Here is a 14,922-nt window from a genome sequence, read left to right on the forward strand (position 1 = left end):
ATCCGTGCTAAAACGAAACTGTATGTGATAGCCTACAACAAACATAAAAACATGATGATTATTGTATAAGGGCGGAGCACTAACTACACTTGTACATAGACCATTTTTTTATAAATTCAAAATAGAGTCAGAATATAGGTAGGCTACATTTGATTGCTTGCCATTATCAACTTTACAACAGTTTATTTGATATTATTGTGATTAAAATAATACCATTTACAATTGTAATCATTATCAATTGTATCCTATTTGAGTTACTGTTGTTGTTTAAAGGAATAATATTATAAACTGGGTGGTTCGAGCCCTGAATGTTGATTTGCTGACAGCCATGGTATATCGGACCATATACCACGGGTATGACAAAACATGTATTTTTACTGCTCTATTTATGTTGGTAACCAGTTTATAATAGCGATAAGGCACCTCGGGGATTGTGGTATATGGCCAACATACCAAGGCTAAGGGCTGTATCCAGGCACTCCGCATTGTGTCTTGCATAAGAACAGCCCTTAGCCGTGGTATATTGGCCATATACCACAACCCTCGGGCCATATTGCTTGAATATAAAAGTACTTGTTGTAAGGAGTACAAGAAGCAAGTATTAGTGAAATATTTGAGAAAATTATTTTGAGTGGTAACCCTATGCTAGATTAAGCAAATGATTAAATAAAAACATAAAAGTTAGGTAAGCAAATTAAGTAAGTACATTTGAATTTTCAAAATGAACCACATTATTTGTAGGACTACATTTAGACTTCTACTGCATGTGTATTATCTAGCTTCCTTGGCGGTAGGCCTATTTGGAAATACTTTTTAAAAACTCCGAATTTATTTTGTTTTATCTGTAATAGGCTATGGCCTAATTTGGTCAAGTTTATGTATATTCTTTCCTATTCCACAATGTTGTCTGGAAAGAAACACAGGAGGGATAAAAAAATTAAAAATAATTCTGTATGCGGAGTTAATGAGCATATAACCATTTAGGCTAGATCTAATACCACCAAATATACTCTATCTGATTTTTCAATATGCTATATCATATTATTCCAAAATTGAAAGCAAATTGAACCCAAATCTCACCAAATAGCTACCTGTGTAAGACTATATTGCAAATGTTGAATATGAATAATAATTCTGAAAAAAAGGAAAATAGTTTTCCACTGACTTTACAAAAGGTAATTGCATCTTGTACTATGAATCATATGTTGATCATGTATGATAATTCAGTTTATTAAACACTACTTGTGTTAAGAATTCCTATAGGCCTAACCTAAAGATTAAAATAAACGCATTCTAACTATAAAAAATAGGCCTACTAAAAGCCTGTTTTCTTTAAAGACAATCTAACACTAAACGTTAATTGCCCAATAAAATGTACCCCTCCTAATTGTCTTGATTGTCAATTCATTTGACAGGTAGAACAACTAAGTTTTAGGTTTCTTTGTGTAGAAAATGTACAGATACCCATACAAAATGTTGTGTATAACTAGACTAAGGCCTACTATTTCGTTTATTTTTATTAGTCTATATATGATTAAATACTGCCCTGGATGTGCCTACGACCACAAGAGCTAATAATATTATGATAACATTTATAAGAACAATCAACAATTAGAATGACAATGTTATAGCACGAAGATTATGCAGGAAAAGGTTGCATCAACATATTAGGCCTAAACATGTCTAAACGTTGTATTCCTGGTGAGCGCACTCTATTCGTAAACATTCCTTAACGTGGAATTAGACTTGCATTGCAAAACCGTAGGCAGGGTGTAAAATCACTTTGTTCCACTCTTAAAATGTTTTGTTCCTGCGAGAGTATTCATGAAGGGAAAGCGTTAAAAAAAAGAGCAATTCTGAGCCTTGTTATGGAACATCAGCGCCATCCTCTGGTCACTACACTTAGCTGCAGGGTGGAAAAGGTGCAATGCGCACAGAACTGCAATCACAGCCACCCCCCTTAGGGGCCAAATAGAAACAAATCACATAAAGGAATGTGATGAATGTAGACTCTGTGGCATTCATTGCGTGCGGTACTATTCCTACACAGAATGCAGATTTCGAGGTCCAATGATGAGCATCGAGAATAGTGTATCTAAAATGTCCATGTTGGCCTCATATACACTGAGACTAGGTCTTGCCTCACATAATGTTGTTGCTTTATTGCCCTTCCTGTTCCTCTAGCGAATGAACAGAACACTAGCTACCACCAGAGAAATGGAGCGAGAACGTTTCCCAGGCCAGGTAGAAACAAAGGGGCGCTCGAGATGACCATGAGTCGCGCGAGCAACAGTCGGGGAGACGCCAATAAAGCTGATGATTTCCGCTAGGCCTTTTGTCCATGCTGCAGTCCCACAGAAAGAGAAAAAACAAATGGGTGCCGAGTTCTGGAAACGACCTAATTGTGTCTGGACGGCCATAAAGCCATTAAAAGTGGAATGCCAGACAGTATAGCAGACCAGGCGTTTTATTGCTCTCTCTCTCTGGCCCAGCCTTTGATGTTTGGTGTCCATCTGGGTCCTCGAGGCCGAGCTCGTCACAACACCACTATATGGCTCCATGCAACTACTACAGGCCTGTTTGTATTCAAATATATTTGCATGCATTATGTGAATGATGTTGTCTGATGAAAGAAGGGTGGTTCTGTGATTATGTAGTTTTGCCAAGGTCCAGTTGTAGCCTATTCCACATGTATCTATCATTTCAACTGTTATTATTATTTGGCACACCGCAGACTTAGGATAACTTCTCTATGCCTATAGGCCAAAGGCTTGCGGAAGCAGGCTCACCTCAATAACTAATTTCTTGACACAAATGTTAAATAGAAGTTCAAATGAAATAGCTTGTGATATGAATACCACCACCACAGCAAAATTCCATATAGTACAGTCCCTCCTTGAACACTCAATACCTTTGACCTCCCTCCCCTTCTCATGTTTCAGGTTTTAAAACTAAACTGAGCGGTGGTGTCATATCATAGCTGAAGAACACATATCCTACAGACCTCAGCTGTCGAAGCTTTCGACATCTTTCTTGTGTTGTGTCCTCTCGCCTTGCAGCGCTTTGCACCCCATAAACGGTTATAGTGGTAATTGTATTTTATGGCTGTATACAACTAACAACGTCCTCTGCCAAGGCGCGCGGAACAGAGCAGAGCAGAGCAGCAAGCACCGACCAACGCCCCCCCTTCACATTATTAGATAAGCCGCGACATTTCAAAGTCAAAGACTTGAATTTCCTTAACGGATTCGATTGCTATTATTACCTGGTTTACATTACTCCATTAATAGTTTTTTATTGGAGTATTATTCCAATATTTTGTTGGAGAGAAAATATAAGTGCAAACTAATGTAAAGGTACATTTGGTAGGATGCAATACATTTTACTGTCAATATATTTAATAATTTAATAATTTATTGAATTAAACCTTAGATTACAGTGAAATGTAAATGCACAAGAAATGATAAGAACTCATTCGCAGATATCATTTGTTTTATTCAATAAATAAAGTACAAATTACATTTGAGAACCAAACATCTGAACGTCTCCAGACCATGAGGTATTCAGAACGTTGCCTCCAGTGTTTTTTAAATGTCCCCCTCTCTCTCTCTCTCTCTCTCTCTCTCTCTCTCTCTCTCTCTCTCTCTCTCTCTCTCTCTCTCTCTCTCTCTCTCTCTCTCTCTCTCTCTCTCTCTCTCTCTAACCAATATGTCCTCTAAAATGTTACTCCCTGAAATTCAGACATAGTGCCCTATCTATACAAGCATTATGTTTCTTCATAAATGAAATAGGTTCTTGCAATTATAGGTAGTTGATAGACGTCTAGGTAGTCAACACAATATAATTGTTATGTAGCTTCTAGTAATATTATCAATAGGTCCATATGCATTTTAAAGAGGTTTATGATACCCCTGCACCCACTTCAAAATGCTACCATCACGTTAGCAGTCAGACATTAGCCTATCGCTCCAACGTTAGATCATAACTCAACGTTACCAGTAATTGAAATAATGACAAGAAGAAAAAAAACGAAATCACATTTTAAACTAAATTCAGTTGAACTGGAAATACACATATCTACAAACCAGAGAACACACACATAGCTACAAACATCCATACACAAACGAGCACAGAGAACAGGCCTACTAATACACGTCTTACACAATGACACTTGCAGCCGAGGCCTTAACTAATTAACATCCTAATAACAATAACAAAACAATTATGCGCACTGTTAAATTGTGCAATATAAAGGTAGTTGCATCAAACCGACGAGTAGAGCCGGACATGCTTTTTACAAGACACATAACAGCTTCTGTTTGGAATAAAACAATAAGAGAAAGACTTTAAAAAATACAGTTTTTTCACAGATATGCCTTATTTGTGATATTTTTTACGTTATCATTCAATCAATCATAGGTACCTATAAATCATCCTTTGGTCCACCATCTTTATTAAATTTCTTCATCTTCATTCTGCGGTTCTGAAACCAGATTTTGACCTGTCTGTCCGTAAGGTTGAGCTGCCTCGCGACCTCGAACCTACGGTCCCGCGTGAGGTACGTGTTAAAGAGGAACTCTTTCTCCAGCTCAAGGATCTGGTGCTTGGTGTATGGACAGCGCTTTTTTCTCGTGGCGCTTGCGTGGAGCCAGTTAGATACCGGGTTATCTGGAGAGAGGGGGTGCGAGACGAGACTGGTGTGAGCCCGGTGCTGCTGGCCCAGATGTAATAAAAACACATGACCCACAAGGGACGAGGCTGATGACAAAAACTCTGGATATCAATTCTGGATATACAAATGTGTTCCAAAGTAGCAATGCACTCCTATACCTGACTGTTGCTGCTGTTTAAAATATGAAACCCATAGTATCAGAACATGGAAACGAGTGAGAGAAAGCTAGCCTATTATCAAGTCCCTATAAATGGCACGCCTCGAATGACATATTTTCAAACACGCGCCCCCTCCACTACTCACACATTTCTACCTGCATCCCCGCAGCTTTACAGAACATAGCATGACCAAATGTAAACGGATGAAGCAGCACTTACTTGGATCGAGGGCCGGTTTCTCTTCTATCTCCCCGTTCAGGTTCGCGGTCTGGCCAGATAGTGTGTCCTTGTCCACCGGGGACGCCGTCGCCACCGTCCCGTTGGCGAAGTCGGACAGGAGCAGTGCGGTGTGGGATCCAGGCAGCGCACTGTCCACTCGCGCGCCCAGGCTCTCCGGTTTGACCCCGTAGTGATGACTTGTCGGTAATCCGGTCAAAGGCAAGGACCCTGAAATGGGCTCAAGCAGCCAGGACTGCATGTAGCGACCCTCCACGTCACCTGGAGCCGGGCCTTGGTGATTCCCATACGGGTGGTGGTACACAGATGACACGGCGCCTGGAAACTGGGTCGATACATGGCCCCAGGACGGGCTGAAGACCGGGGCTTTGGTTGGGAAGGTGCAGGGCCCATGCTCGGTGTGATCGGTGAGCGAGGTGAGCTGCCTCGCATGCTGGAGCCCCCCCGGACCGGAGGGGTATCTGGGCGCGGAGAGCTCCTCGCTCTCGGGAAAGATGAGGGAGTCGACGTAGTAGCTAGTCAACGTTCCAGATGTCGACATGGCAAAAGAGACTTTCACATGTACGCACACATACACAGATACATACAAAAACAAGCGCGCCACACGCGCCACACACACATACACACGCACTAAACCCCACTTTTACAAAATAACAATCTGAAGAAATCAAGTATAGCAACTTGGCACCACAAAGATCTACAGTCGACTAATAGTTGGGAAGCAGGGCTGCCATTCGATTGGGTGACGCGTGCACGTGATCATAAAGGCTGAACAATAAAGGATAAATCAATCCCTTTGGCTATTAAATGCTCGAGGGTCTCTGTCTTAAAACGTAACAATGTCTAGTTTTAAAAGCAAATTATTATTATTTTATACAATTACTGCTGATATAAATGTAGGGCTATGGAAAGGGAGAGTAGGCTAAACTAAAAACCATTGGAAGTATCTGTCCCTTTAGTATAGGTCAGTAAATCCAATAAATAATTATCCCAAAACACACATTTAACGAGTATATTTACACATATGTTATAGGGTAATAAGCATTGCCAATGATACTCACAACAAAACATACAGCGGCTGAACTTAACCAGGATAACGCCGACATATTGGGGCTTATTAACGAAACCAAATGTCATAAACTGCATTCTTTCTATGGCGCCAAGGAATGTAAATTATTCAGATATACTTCCTTAAAACTAATGCTCTGGGTAGCTTTCCATCGTAGTATGTAACCTCTTTCATCTTCTGTGAAAATGTTCAAACCTTTCATATTTTCATTGTCAATAAATATTTATTCGAACCAGACAAAGTTATGGCCGAACCTACAACATTCCAAAATTAAAAAGCTTTTACGCACACACCCCATTAAAGATAAGCTTATAAAGGTGTGCTGTATCATGCTATTTTGTGTAGCCTTAGTTTGGTATTATACAATAATAACCTAATATAATATAAGTTTAAAGCCTAATAGAACCAAAAGTCTGCTGAGAATAATATCTGACTAGTTTCATTTGTTATTTCATCAACGTCCTATGACATTGTTATTAAATCGCCTATTTGGAGAAAAATTATAACATTACTCAGTAAAAGTCATATTATTTTCAGCAGCAGAATATGGAAAAATTGAAATTCGTAAAGCTATTTTTATATTTAACATATTTTTTATATTGAATAGAAATGTGTGTTGGCATAGTAGTAGGTCTACCCGGTCATGTTAACGTATTTACTGCTGCCTTTAAAAATAAAGACATTTGGAAATAATAATATTACTGTTCTAGTCTAATATTATATTCGTATATCCATGGATATGAAAAAAGCTTGTGCATCCAGGATAGCCTAAATTCTGGTTATTAAACAGAACCGAGGAATTAAACAACAATGTTCTATTACAGAAAATATATTAATTCAATCAATAACCTACGTGGAAATAGCCTAATTGTGGCATATTTAAACAGTTAAGATTAAACAAAATAAGCGACAATTGTGGATATTCGTCGTGGAAAATAGTATGAACGTAGTAGTGCACGTCGACCTATAGCCTACCTGGCTTCTTTTTCAAATACTTTACCACTGTTACTAAGAATTAGCCTACAAATATTATTTATATCCAACTATTACTAGGAGTGCTATAAGCCTACTATAAGGCCACTATCATAATTAGGACCCTGTGTTTTGGTTGACCTGGATTTTAACCTTTATTTAAAGTTTTTATATATATATATATATATAAAGTACCATCCTCAGACAATTGCTTTCATTTTTGTTCTAATTCTCATTTCTGGAAAAGGCTTCAAATAAAGGTTAAAATCCAGGTCATGTGACATGATCAACCAAAACACCACTAGCAATTACCACTAGCACTACTACAAATAGGATACCAGCACAACAGTGCCAATTAAGGAAGACACTATGGCTAAAGAAAACAACAATACACTATTAAGTAAAAAAAATTAAAATAAATAAAAACGCTAACAAAGATAGCATAATGTACAAAAGCCGTTGAGTTCCCCTCATAAAAGTGTGAGATACCTCGTGAGAAAAACATGCAACTAATAGATAATTTAATAGATAGTTTAGGGGTTGTATATTTCATTATTCAGACACATAGATCACGTTCTAATCAAATTTGAAAGCAGAAATAAAACTCGTTTTCAGAAACCAAACAACAACGCTCAATGGACATGTAAATACAATACAAACTAACACATATAATTCAACAAGAGCCGAGGAGAAGCTTACTGAACATGCACCCTAAGTCTGGATACAATATGATAAAATCTGAACTAGTATCAAGAGAGGAAATGACGGCATAACACGTTGTAACACTTCACAGATATGTTCTCGAACCTTGCCCTCCCATAGGTTTAGAGAACCGTGAGAGTATAGCCCACAGAATGTGTTCTATTTATTACCATCAAATAAAACTGAAAGCTAGGCCAACACTCTACAGGCCACAGGCGATTGACTACTGCTAAAGAATCCACTCCAGCCTATTTTCCCATACTGAATTTAAAAAAACTGTATAACACACACCAATAACTGAAAAGATAGGCGTTCATCTACCTGGAACGTATTGGGCCTACCACCGTGCATAATCAGATAAGGCTTGGTGAAAATGTGTTAGAGACATTAGCACAAAATAAAGAGGCTAGGTAAAGGCTATGCGCACTTAAACACAGCACAGACAGGCACCTTCAAAAGAAAAAAAGGACACACAAGTGAATGCAATGGCACTTTAAGGCTGTAAACTAAATCAGGGTGTTTTTACCACGGACCCAGTTTACCGCAGGGGTTATTCACTTATTTTGCCCGCAGATAACAGCTTGTCTGGCGGATCTAAATATCGCCATAAAGCCCTTCCCCTCTTTTGTGTCCGGGCTGTATTGCGCAGCGGAAGCATCCGGTTCAATTGCCCACCGGCGCGCCGCTGAGGTCGCTGTTGCCCACTCAACTTCCCCTTCCACTCCAATGCAGTGGTCGTAACCGAGGCCTTGTCTGGCATCGCTGCGTCACGACTGACAGAAAACATGCTTATCTATACGCTAAATCCAAGTCCAACTCGCCTATGGCTGAGCTTTTACCAAGATAAATATAGGATTCAGGGGCTTAATTTAACGACGAAAAATAACAAGTAGAGTTTGTATAAATATTACTGACGATATGTTAAGAGAAATACACGACAGCAAGTCTTTCTCAACAGCTAAAGGCAATGAGAAATGCCCTATTTTGTATCCATATATTTATGGAAACACAAATTACACTCCATCCTATTGCATAAAATTCAATCAGATTTCATGTGTCCCAGACTAAGTTGACTGATGTTTCGATGTATTAAACTGGGCCAATTCAGACAGTTTCGTGTTGTAGAGGTAGAACATGGATCCCAACAACATGAAACTACCTAAATCACTCCACAGTCCGCTCCAGGCCTCAAGACGCACAGCAGCCAATGCATAACGCCACGTCTTCTTCGGTTTTCATATCGATTTCAAACACCAATGCTGTCCATAACGGGCCTGTATTGAAAGTACAATGTTCATTCATGTTCAGTATCAAATCTTTGCACTGGAAACTGTCTTTTTTTTTTTACATGTTGAGTCCCGAAAACACAAATCCCGAACAACAAATTGACTTACCCATTCATCGAAGTTATTCCACTATTCCAATCACAAAATAAAAGAGGATGACTTTTCCAAAAATGCCTAAATACAGTATAACTTTCTACCACTGTCTATAACCTCCTCTCCGGCTAAACGTCTCTCTCTCGACTGAAGTCAGTCTTTGTGGAGAGCGAGAATCGTCATATACGAGCAAGTCATAAAACTCTACAAAAGCCGGCTAGGCTTGCAGCGTTATAGGCCTATGCCAATACGACCTAGACATATTATGACTGGTGTCATATCTAAATCGTTTCCGAGAGCTACTCCATGGATCCTAAAAACATTTCTGAAGGGATAGGCAACAGCCAAGCAATGTGCAACCCAAAGAGCACCTACAACCTCAAATGGGGTTCAATAACCTGTCCAAAATGCCTATACTATTTTACAGAAAGGAAATAGCGAGAAATACAGATGTATAAACACGGACTTCAAAAACCATACTAATCCAGTATATGTGAACTGATAATTTATTACACAATACACAAAAACACAACCTCATATGTACATAATGAAATACACAATAAAAACATTTTCACAATGTAGACTGCTCATGTACATTTCCCTTAGTTCGAGTCTACACAACAATATTATCCTCAACTCATCATAATATATCGGAACAATACATTTAAAGGGCGACTTATCTTATTCCCTTACTGTTGATAGATATGCCTTGATCCACATTGCAAAATGCAGGAAAAGAGGAGTCTGAATCATGTTGTTTCATGCAATCTAAATTTTAAAGAAACTCCACAAATATATGGAATATATGGAATATATTTGTAAAACCCAATCGTGATTTATATGTGTAGCTCCAATTTAGATAAAATGTCATCCATTATTTTAGTCAAGACACCTATTCCAACAAGTGACAGCAATAACAGAACCGAATTAACGAACAATTAACAAAAACAAAAAACAACAAAAAACAACCCATAACATTCACGTTTTACCAGTAGCTTATACAGGACGATGCAAAGGCTTGCCTGTAGGCCTATTAACGATGTACCCTTTTCAACTTGCATTATAACTAAAGCTCATTCAGTGTTATCACGAAAAACCGAAATTTGACGTGAGCTCCCGAATCCTGTTTTCCCGGGTCATTTTCTTCAGTTTCATTCTGCGATTCTGGAACCATATTTTGACCTGCCTGTCGGTCAGGTGCACGCTCCTACTGATCTCTAGGCGACGCTCGCGAGTCAGGTACATGTTGAAGAGGAACTCCTTCTCGAGCTCCAGTGTCTGGTGTTTGGTGTATGGGCAACGTTTCTTCCGGCCGCTTTTTGCTGTTAACCAGTTGGCCGTGCTCTCGCTTTTTGAGTCTCCTAAAGGAAATGGTAGATACATGATTTTAGGCTGACAGCTATGTATGTAAGATAGGCCGCGCGCGTGCGCGCGTGCGTGCGTGCGTGTGTGTGTGTGTGTGTTTGTGTGTGTGTAGTATGTGTGTGTTGTGCAGGTCATTGGGTTGATATAGGCCTTTCCATAAGGAAGGTTCAACGGTCTTGTGTACTTTGCTTGAACTTAAAACATGTGCAGGTAATAACTCAAAAATATTATATGAAATGTATAACATTATTATTACAATATTACAATAAGAACAAATATCAACGGCCAAAAATAAAAACACGCTTTTAGTAGCCTATTTGTTTATGGATAGACATAGCCTACGAATGTTAGGCATATATTGAGCGGCAGTCAAGTACTTTTTTGTCTAAAGAAACAAGGGCCTAAAATGTAAAATCTATGATAAACCTATAGCCTAAGCCTAAACAAATAATTACATGTACTTTTTATAATAACATTACTTTTTTACTGAATTGCTTCTATTCTTTTTTACAAACTTTTCATACCCGCTTGACTTTAAGGCAGTGAAATATTCTCAACTAAAGCATGGTGTCTCCTCTGCCACATATAGACCATATATAAACCCTGTGTAAAAACCAACACCTAAATGACCTCAAAATGCTAAAGCAGAAACCAGTCTCTCGGCAGGTGTTATAATCTTTTAATTTGTCGCCATACCTGTTTCACTATACAGCATGCAATAAACCAACCGTAGCAGAGTGAGTGACCACACCTTTACATGATCTCAGCTCAGCTCACCTTTAGTCGTTTTCACTGACTTTTCCTTCTCGAGCTCCACTTCAGCTTCCTCGGGAGAGGAAGGTTCCCCGTCGGAGGACGCTCGCGTCTCCTCGTCCCCCAGTACGGCGTTCGTCTGCTGGGGCTTGGGCGCGTTACCGGAGGGCAGAGCCTCCTCGGTGTCTCTCCTCTCGTGCTCCGCCGTGGCTGAGCAGGCTAAAGCTGAGGACAGCTGGGGTGTCGGAGTGTGGAAGCGAGTCGGTGCAGTGGGGTGTAGGCCAAAGTGAGAATGAGAGGGGTTAGATTGGGCACCGTGGTAAACTTTATGAGAGTGTGCGTGAGTCTGAGACAAGCGGAAGTAGCCGGGCACGGGTACAGTACCCCCACCACCGCCACCGTCAGTGACTGTGCACGAGCCTGAACCGGAGCCCGTTGTGGTTAGCCTCGAGTATGTCAGGTCTTCGGCTGTTGAGGCTTTGGGGCACTTCTGCGGTTCGTAGAGACAGTACGCGCTCTCCTCCTTAATGCTCTGCGGGAACGAGCAGGGCGCGACCTGAGGACCCACAGTTTGTTGCTGGTCCATTCCGTCCATTCTGCACGACCTCTGCGCGTCCATCCACATCTCCATGCCTGACATATACGCGCCTGACGCGGCAGACATCATGTTATGGGGACCTGCGTTGCTCCGCTTGCCTATGCCAGGGAAGTATCCACAGCTCTGTAGTCCGTAGGGCACCTCTGAGGCGGCGTTATGGGGCAGACACACGCCGCTGCCCGGGTAGTAGTGTCCCCCTACACCCTCGGTCCGACCGCTGATGAGAGAATCCACTAAAAACGCGTTTCCTGCGGGGCTGTCTGAGCATGACATTATTGTAGTGTATTTTGGCGAGGGGAGAAGATAGCCCTTTCTGGCTGACATTTCTTGTGCAAAACATGCTGGATATGATTAGAGGTACCCCCCTCTCCACCGTGCAGACTCTGGAGCCAATAGGAACGCTCGGATACGCAGGGCCCCTCCCCATCCACAACCACGTAGCAGCCGGAGCCATCATAGGTCTGAGGCATAGAAAGGAGACAGCACAGCAATCAGTGCGTTTCTCTCACCTCGCTTTAATGCACCACCGTAGCGCCGACGGGGCGAGGCCCTATGTGCAGAATGCAAACATTCGAAAATAAAAAGTAGTCTATGCGCGCCCATGCATGCGCAAAGGGGAGTTCTGCAGCATATGTTTCCTATCAACTATCAACTCGGTTTGCAGCATTACGAGAAGTGCGTCTTAACTCCTATTATTTTGAACTGTGCGTAAAATAAAATAAGCATAAGGTCATATCAAATGATTCGTTTGTCTTAAGCCCTATGGCTCCCTATGGCTCTCTATAATTGAATCTTTATATGCGTACATTTCACAAAAGAAGACAAAATGGAAACCATTTTCGCTTCAAATAAGACATGCTCAGACGCAACAACAGGAGCAATAAAGGCAAGCCTATATAACCTACCAAGTAATGGCGTATTCACCTCATCGTTATAACATAATTAATATTAAACAAATTACAAAAAGTAGTTTAAACCCTGTTTTACACTGTAGGTTAGTGACCTTTAAAGATGACATTGCAAAAGTTTAGAGACTTCAAGTGCTACATCCTTCAACTGCAGATATGGCTATGCGTTCTTCCTGTACTAAAATGAGAGGTTTACAAGGTTTAACAGCCCTCAGATGCTGTGTAATCGATACTAGACTAGATACAACTAGGCTACATTTACACCTTATAGCTAATTTAAAATGAACGTTCTATATGTATCTAATGGAAAAGTAATACCAGCACATTAGTTCATATTAAACCAAATCAAATAAACAACCACTTTGCAAGTAATTCGCGCCTATAGCCTACACCTTTTCAGGCGCACACATGTCACAATCCTCACCAATTGTAAATGACAACTGTAAGTCAACATTAAGGTTCTCATCAGGTTCAAACAGCTATAGCAAACAGGGCGTAAACAAGACGGCTACACTTTCCTTTACAGTGCTTTAATATAACATAGATCACTGCGTGGGTCTAATTAATTGACAAGTCAATGGATTGCAGAGAAATAAAACACCGAGGAAGGTAGCAGGCCTAATTACCAGGAACATTATACGCTTTCTGCACGGCAATTTTCTCGGTGTTCAAAACACCCGTTTCTTCTAGATCTATTTTATATATAAGATATACACATGGGGATATGAAAATAGACTGTCTATATCCGACTCAAATAGCAGCACTAGATGATTTTTGGGTGTCTGGTTAATTCTAAATCATTGTCAATTTAGCATCGAAGGATGATGGAGTAACGCCTACTGATGTGAGTGGTTACTAATAGGCCTATGTGTAGCCTAATAGCGTGTTACAAAGGCATTGTAAAAGCAAACTATGGATGCAGATAATTAAAATGCGTTTATCAAATATAAAGGTGTGCCATGTCCTATATGAACCTACGCATTTATTATTCACACAATTCACCATACGCGTAAAATATCTTTGTGGGCATCTAATTTACATGCTGTTTCAACAATAACAATACTTTTTTCTCCATTTTGCCTTGAGATGGACACCACAGGGTGAAAACAGAGCCTGATGGCCACAAGCCACCTGGCCCTGGTAATGGTCAAAACTGGCCGAGATTAACTTCAACCTGGGGAGAGAGCGAGAGAGGCGAAGCACATGGCAATGGACGCAACCAAATGGAGGGAGACCAGTTGTGGCCCTATAATACCCCAGAGACAATGGGAATAACCTGAGCAAGTAAGTAAACATGGTCATTTAACCCCCCAAAACACCAACGTGGCATTAAATGTAGACCTATAACCAATTTCTGCATCGTTGCTATAGGCCTATAGTTGTGGTTTAGGTCTAGTGGGATAATAGTTCGGTGGTAAAATAAATAATATTTAAAATTACACTGTCAGGAAAAATTACATCTTATTCAATATGTCTCCCAATTAAACATAGAAGTGAAACTGGTAATAGTTTATTCAATTCTAAAGTATAAGGAACGAAAATGTTTATATGGTGCATAACTGGGGTTGACTATATATTCTGTATATATGGGGGGGGAAAGTCCGTGCACCGACCATTTATTTGCCTGTTCTATTTATTTGCCTGTTGCGTTCCATTACGAGTGAACTTAACTACCAGACAAACCAGCAAAAACACCATCAGCAAAAAAAATATATATATATATATGATATTATGAAATATCAGCCATTCGAAATTCAATACTTAATGTTGACGTTAATTAATTCTGTGCACATGCAGCTCTGAAACAGTTCTAGTCAGCACACACACACCACGCTCCTGTATTGACGTGTAGCCTAGGCCTATCAGTTATATCTCCGTGTTACAGTTATTAGCCAAATTGTGGCTATTAAATCTTCATTTCACAGCTGTCCAGCTTTCATTTCCACCAAAACAGTTTACTCTGAACAACGCTTTGATCAACCTCATATAATGGTGGCCGGGGAGGCCGTTTCGGACGGATCATGTTCGTCGCGAGTGCAGTTATGAACAATAATGCAGAGTTTTATTACATCCAGCGGAAACATTTATTTTCACGAGAGACAAAGGATT

General features: G+C 40.3%; 2 protein-coding genes across 2 annotated transcripts; both read right to left on the reverse strand.

Moving 5' to 3' along the window:
• Positions 1 to 3,482: 3,482 nt before the first annotated feature.
• LOC121572041 (homeobox protein Hox-A9-like) lies at positions 3,483 to 6,665 on the reverse strand. Its single transcript, XM_041883904.2, has 2 exons — positions 5,050 to 6,665; positions 3,483 to 4,668 (listed from the first exon to the last, which is right to left on the reverse strand). The coding sequence occupies exons 1-2, from the start codon at positions 5,606 to 5,608 to the stop codon at positions 4,424 to 4,426; spliced, it is 804 nt and encodes a 267-aa protein (XP_041739838.1). The 5' UTR covers positions 5,609 to 6,665; the 3' UTR covers positions 3,483 to 4,423.
• Positions 6,666 to 9,688: 3,023 nt separating this feature from the next.
• Positions 9,689 to 13,865, reverse strand: LOC121572042 (homeobox protein Hox-A10). The gene is made up of 2 exons (XM_041883905.1): positions 11,332 to 13,865; positions 9,689 to 10,550 (listed from the first exon to the last, which is right to left on the reverse strand). Exons 1-2 carry the CDS (start codon positions 12,227 to 12,229, stop codon positions 10,276 to 10,278), a joined length of 1,173 nt encoding a protein of 390 aa, XP_041739839.1. The 5' UTR covers positions 12,230 to 13,865; the 3' UTR covers positions 9,689 to 10,275.
• Between the last annotated feature and the right edge of the window lie 1,057 nt (positions 13,866 to 14,922).

This window comes from Coregonus clupeaformis, chromosome 8, assembly GCF_020615455.1.
Source record: "Coregonus clupeaformis isolate EN_2021a chromosome 8, ASM2061545v1, whole genome shotgun sequence".
Lineage (NCBI taxonomy): Eukaryota > Metazoa > Chordata > Actinopteri > Salmoniformes > Salmonidae > Coregonus > Coregonus clupeaformis.

Excerpts from the sequence above, each read along its gene's own strand:
- LOC121572041 (XM_041883904.2), bottom strand. The coding sequence starts at position 5,608 with ATGTCGACATCTGGAACGTTGACTAGCTACTACGTCGACTCCCTCATC. Across the intron at positions 4,669-5,049 it reads GAAACCGGCCCTCGATCCAA|ATAACCCGGTATCTAACTGG; the intron begins GTAAGTGCTGCT and ends CCCTCTCTCCAG.
- LOC121572042 (XM_041883905.1), bottom strand. The coding sequence starts at position 12,229 with ATGTCAGCCAGAAAGGGCTATCTTCTCCCCTCGCCAAAATACACTACA. Across the intron at positions 10,551-11,331 it reads GTCAGTGAAAACGACTAAAG|GAGACTCAAAAAGCGAGAGC; the intron begins GTGAGCTGAGCT and ends CATTTCCTTTAG.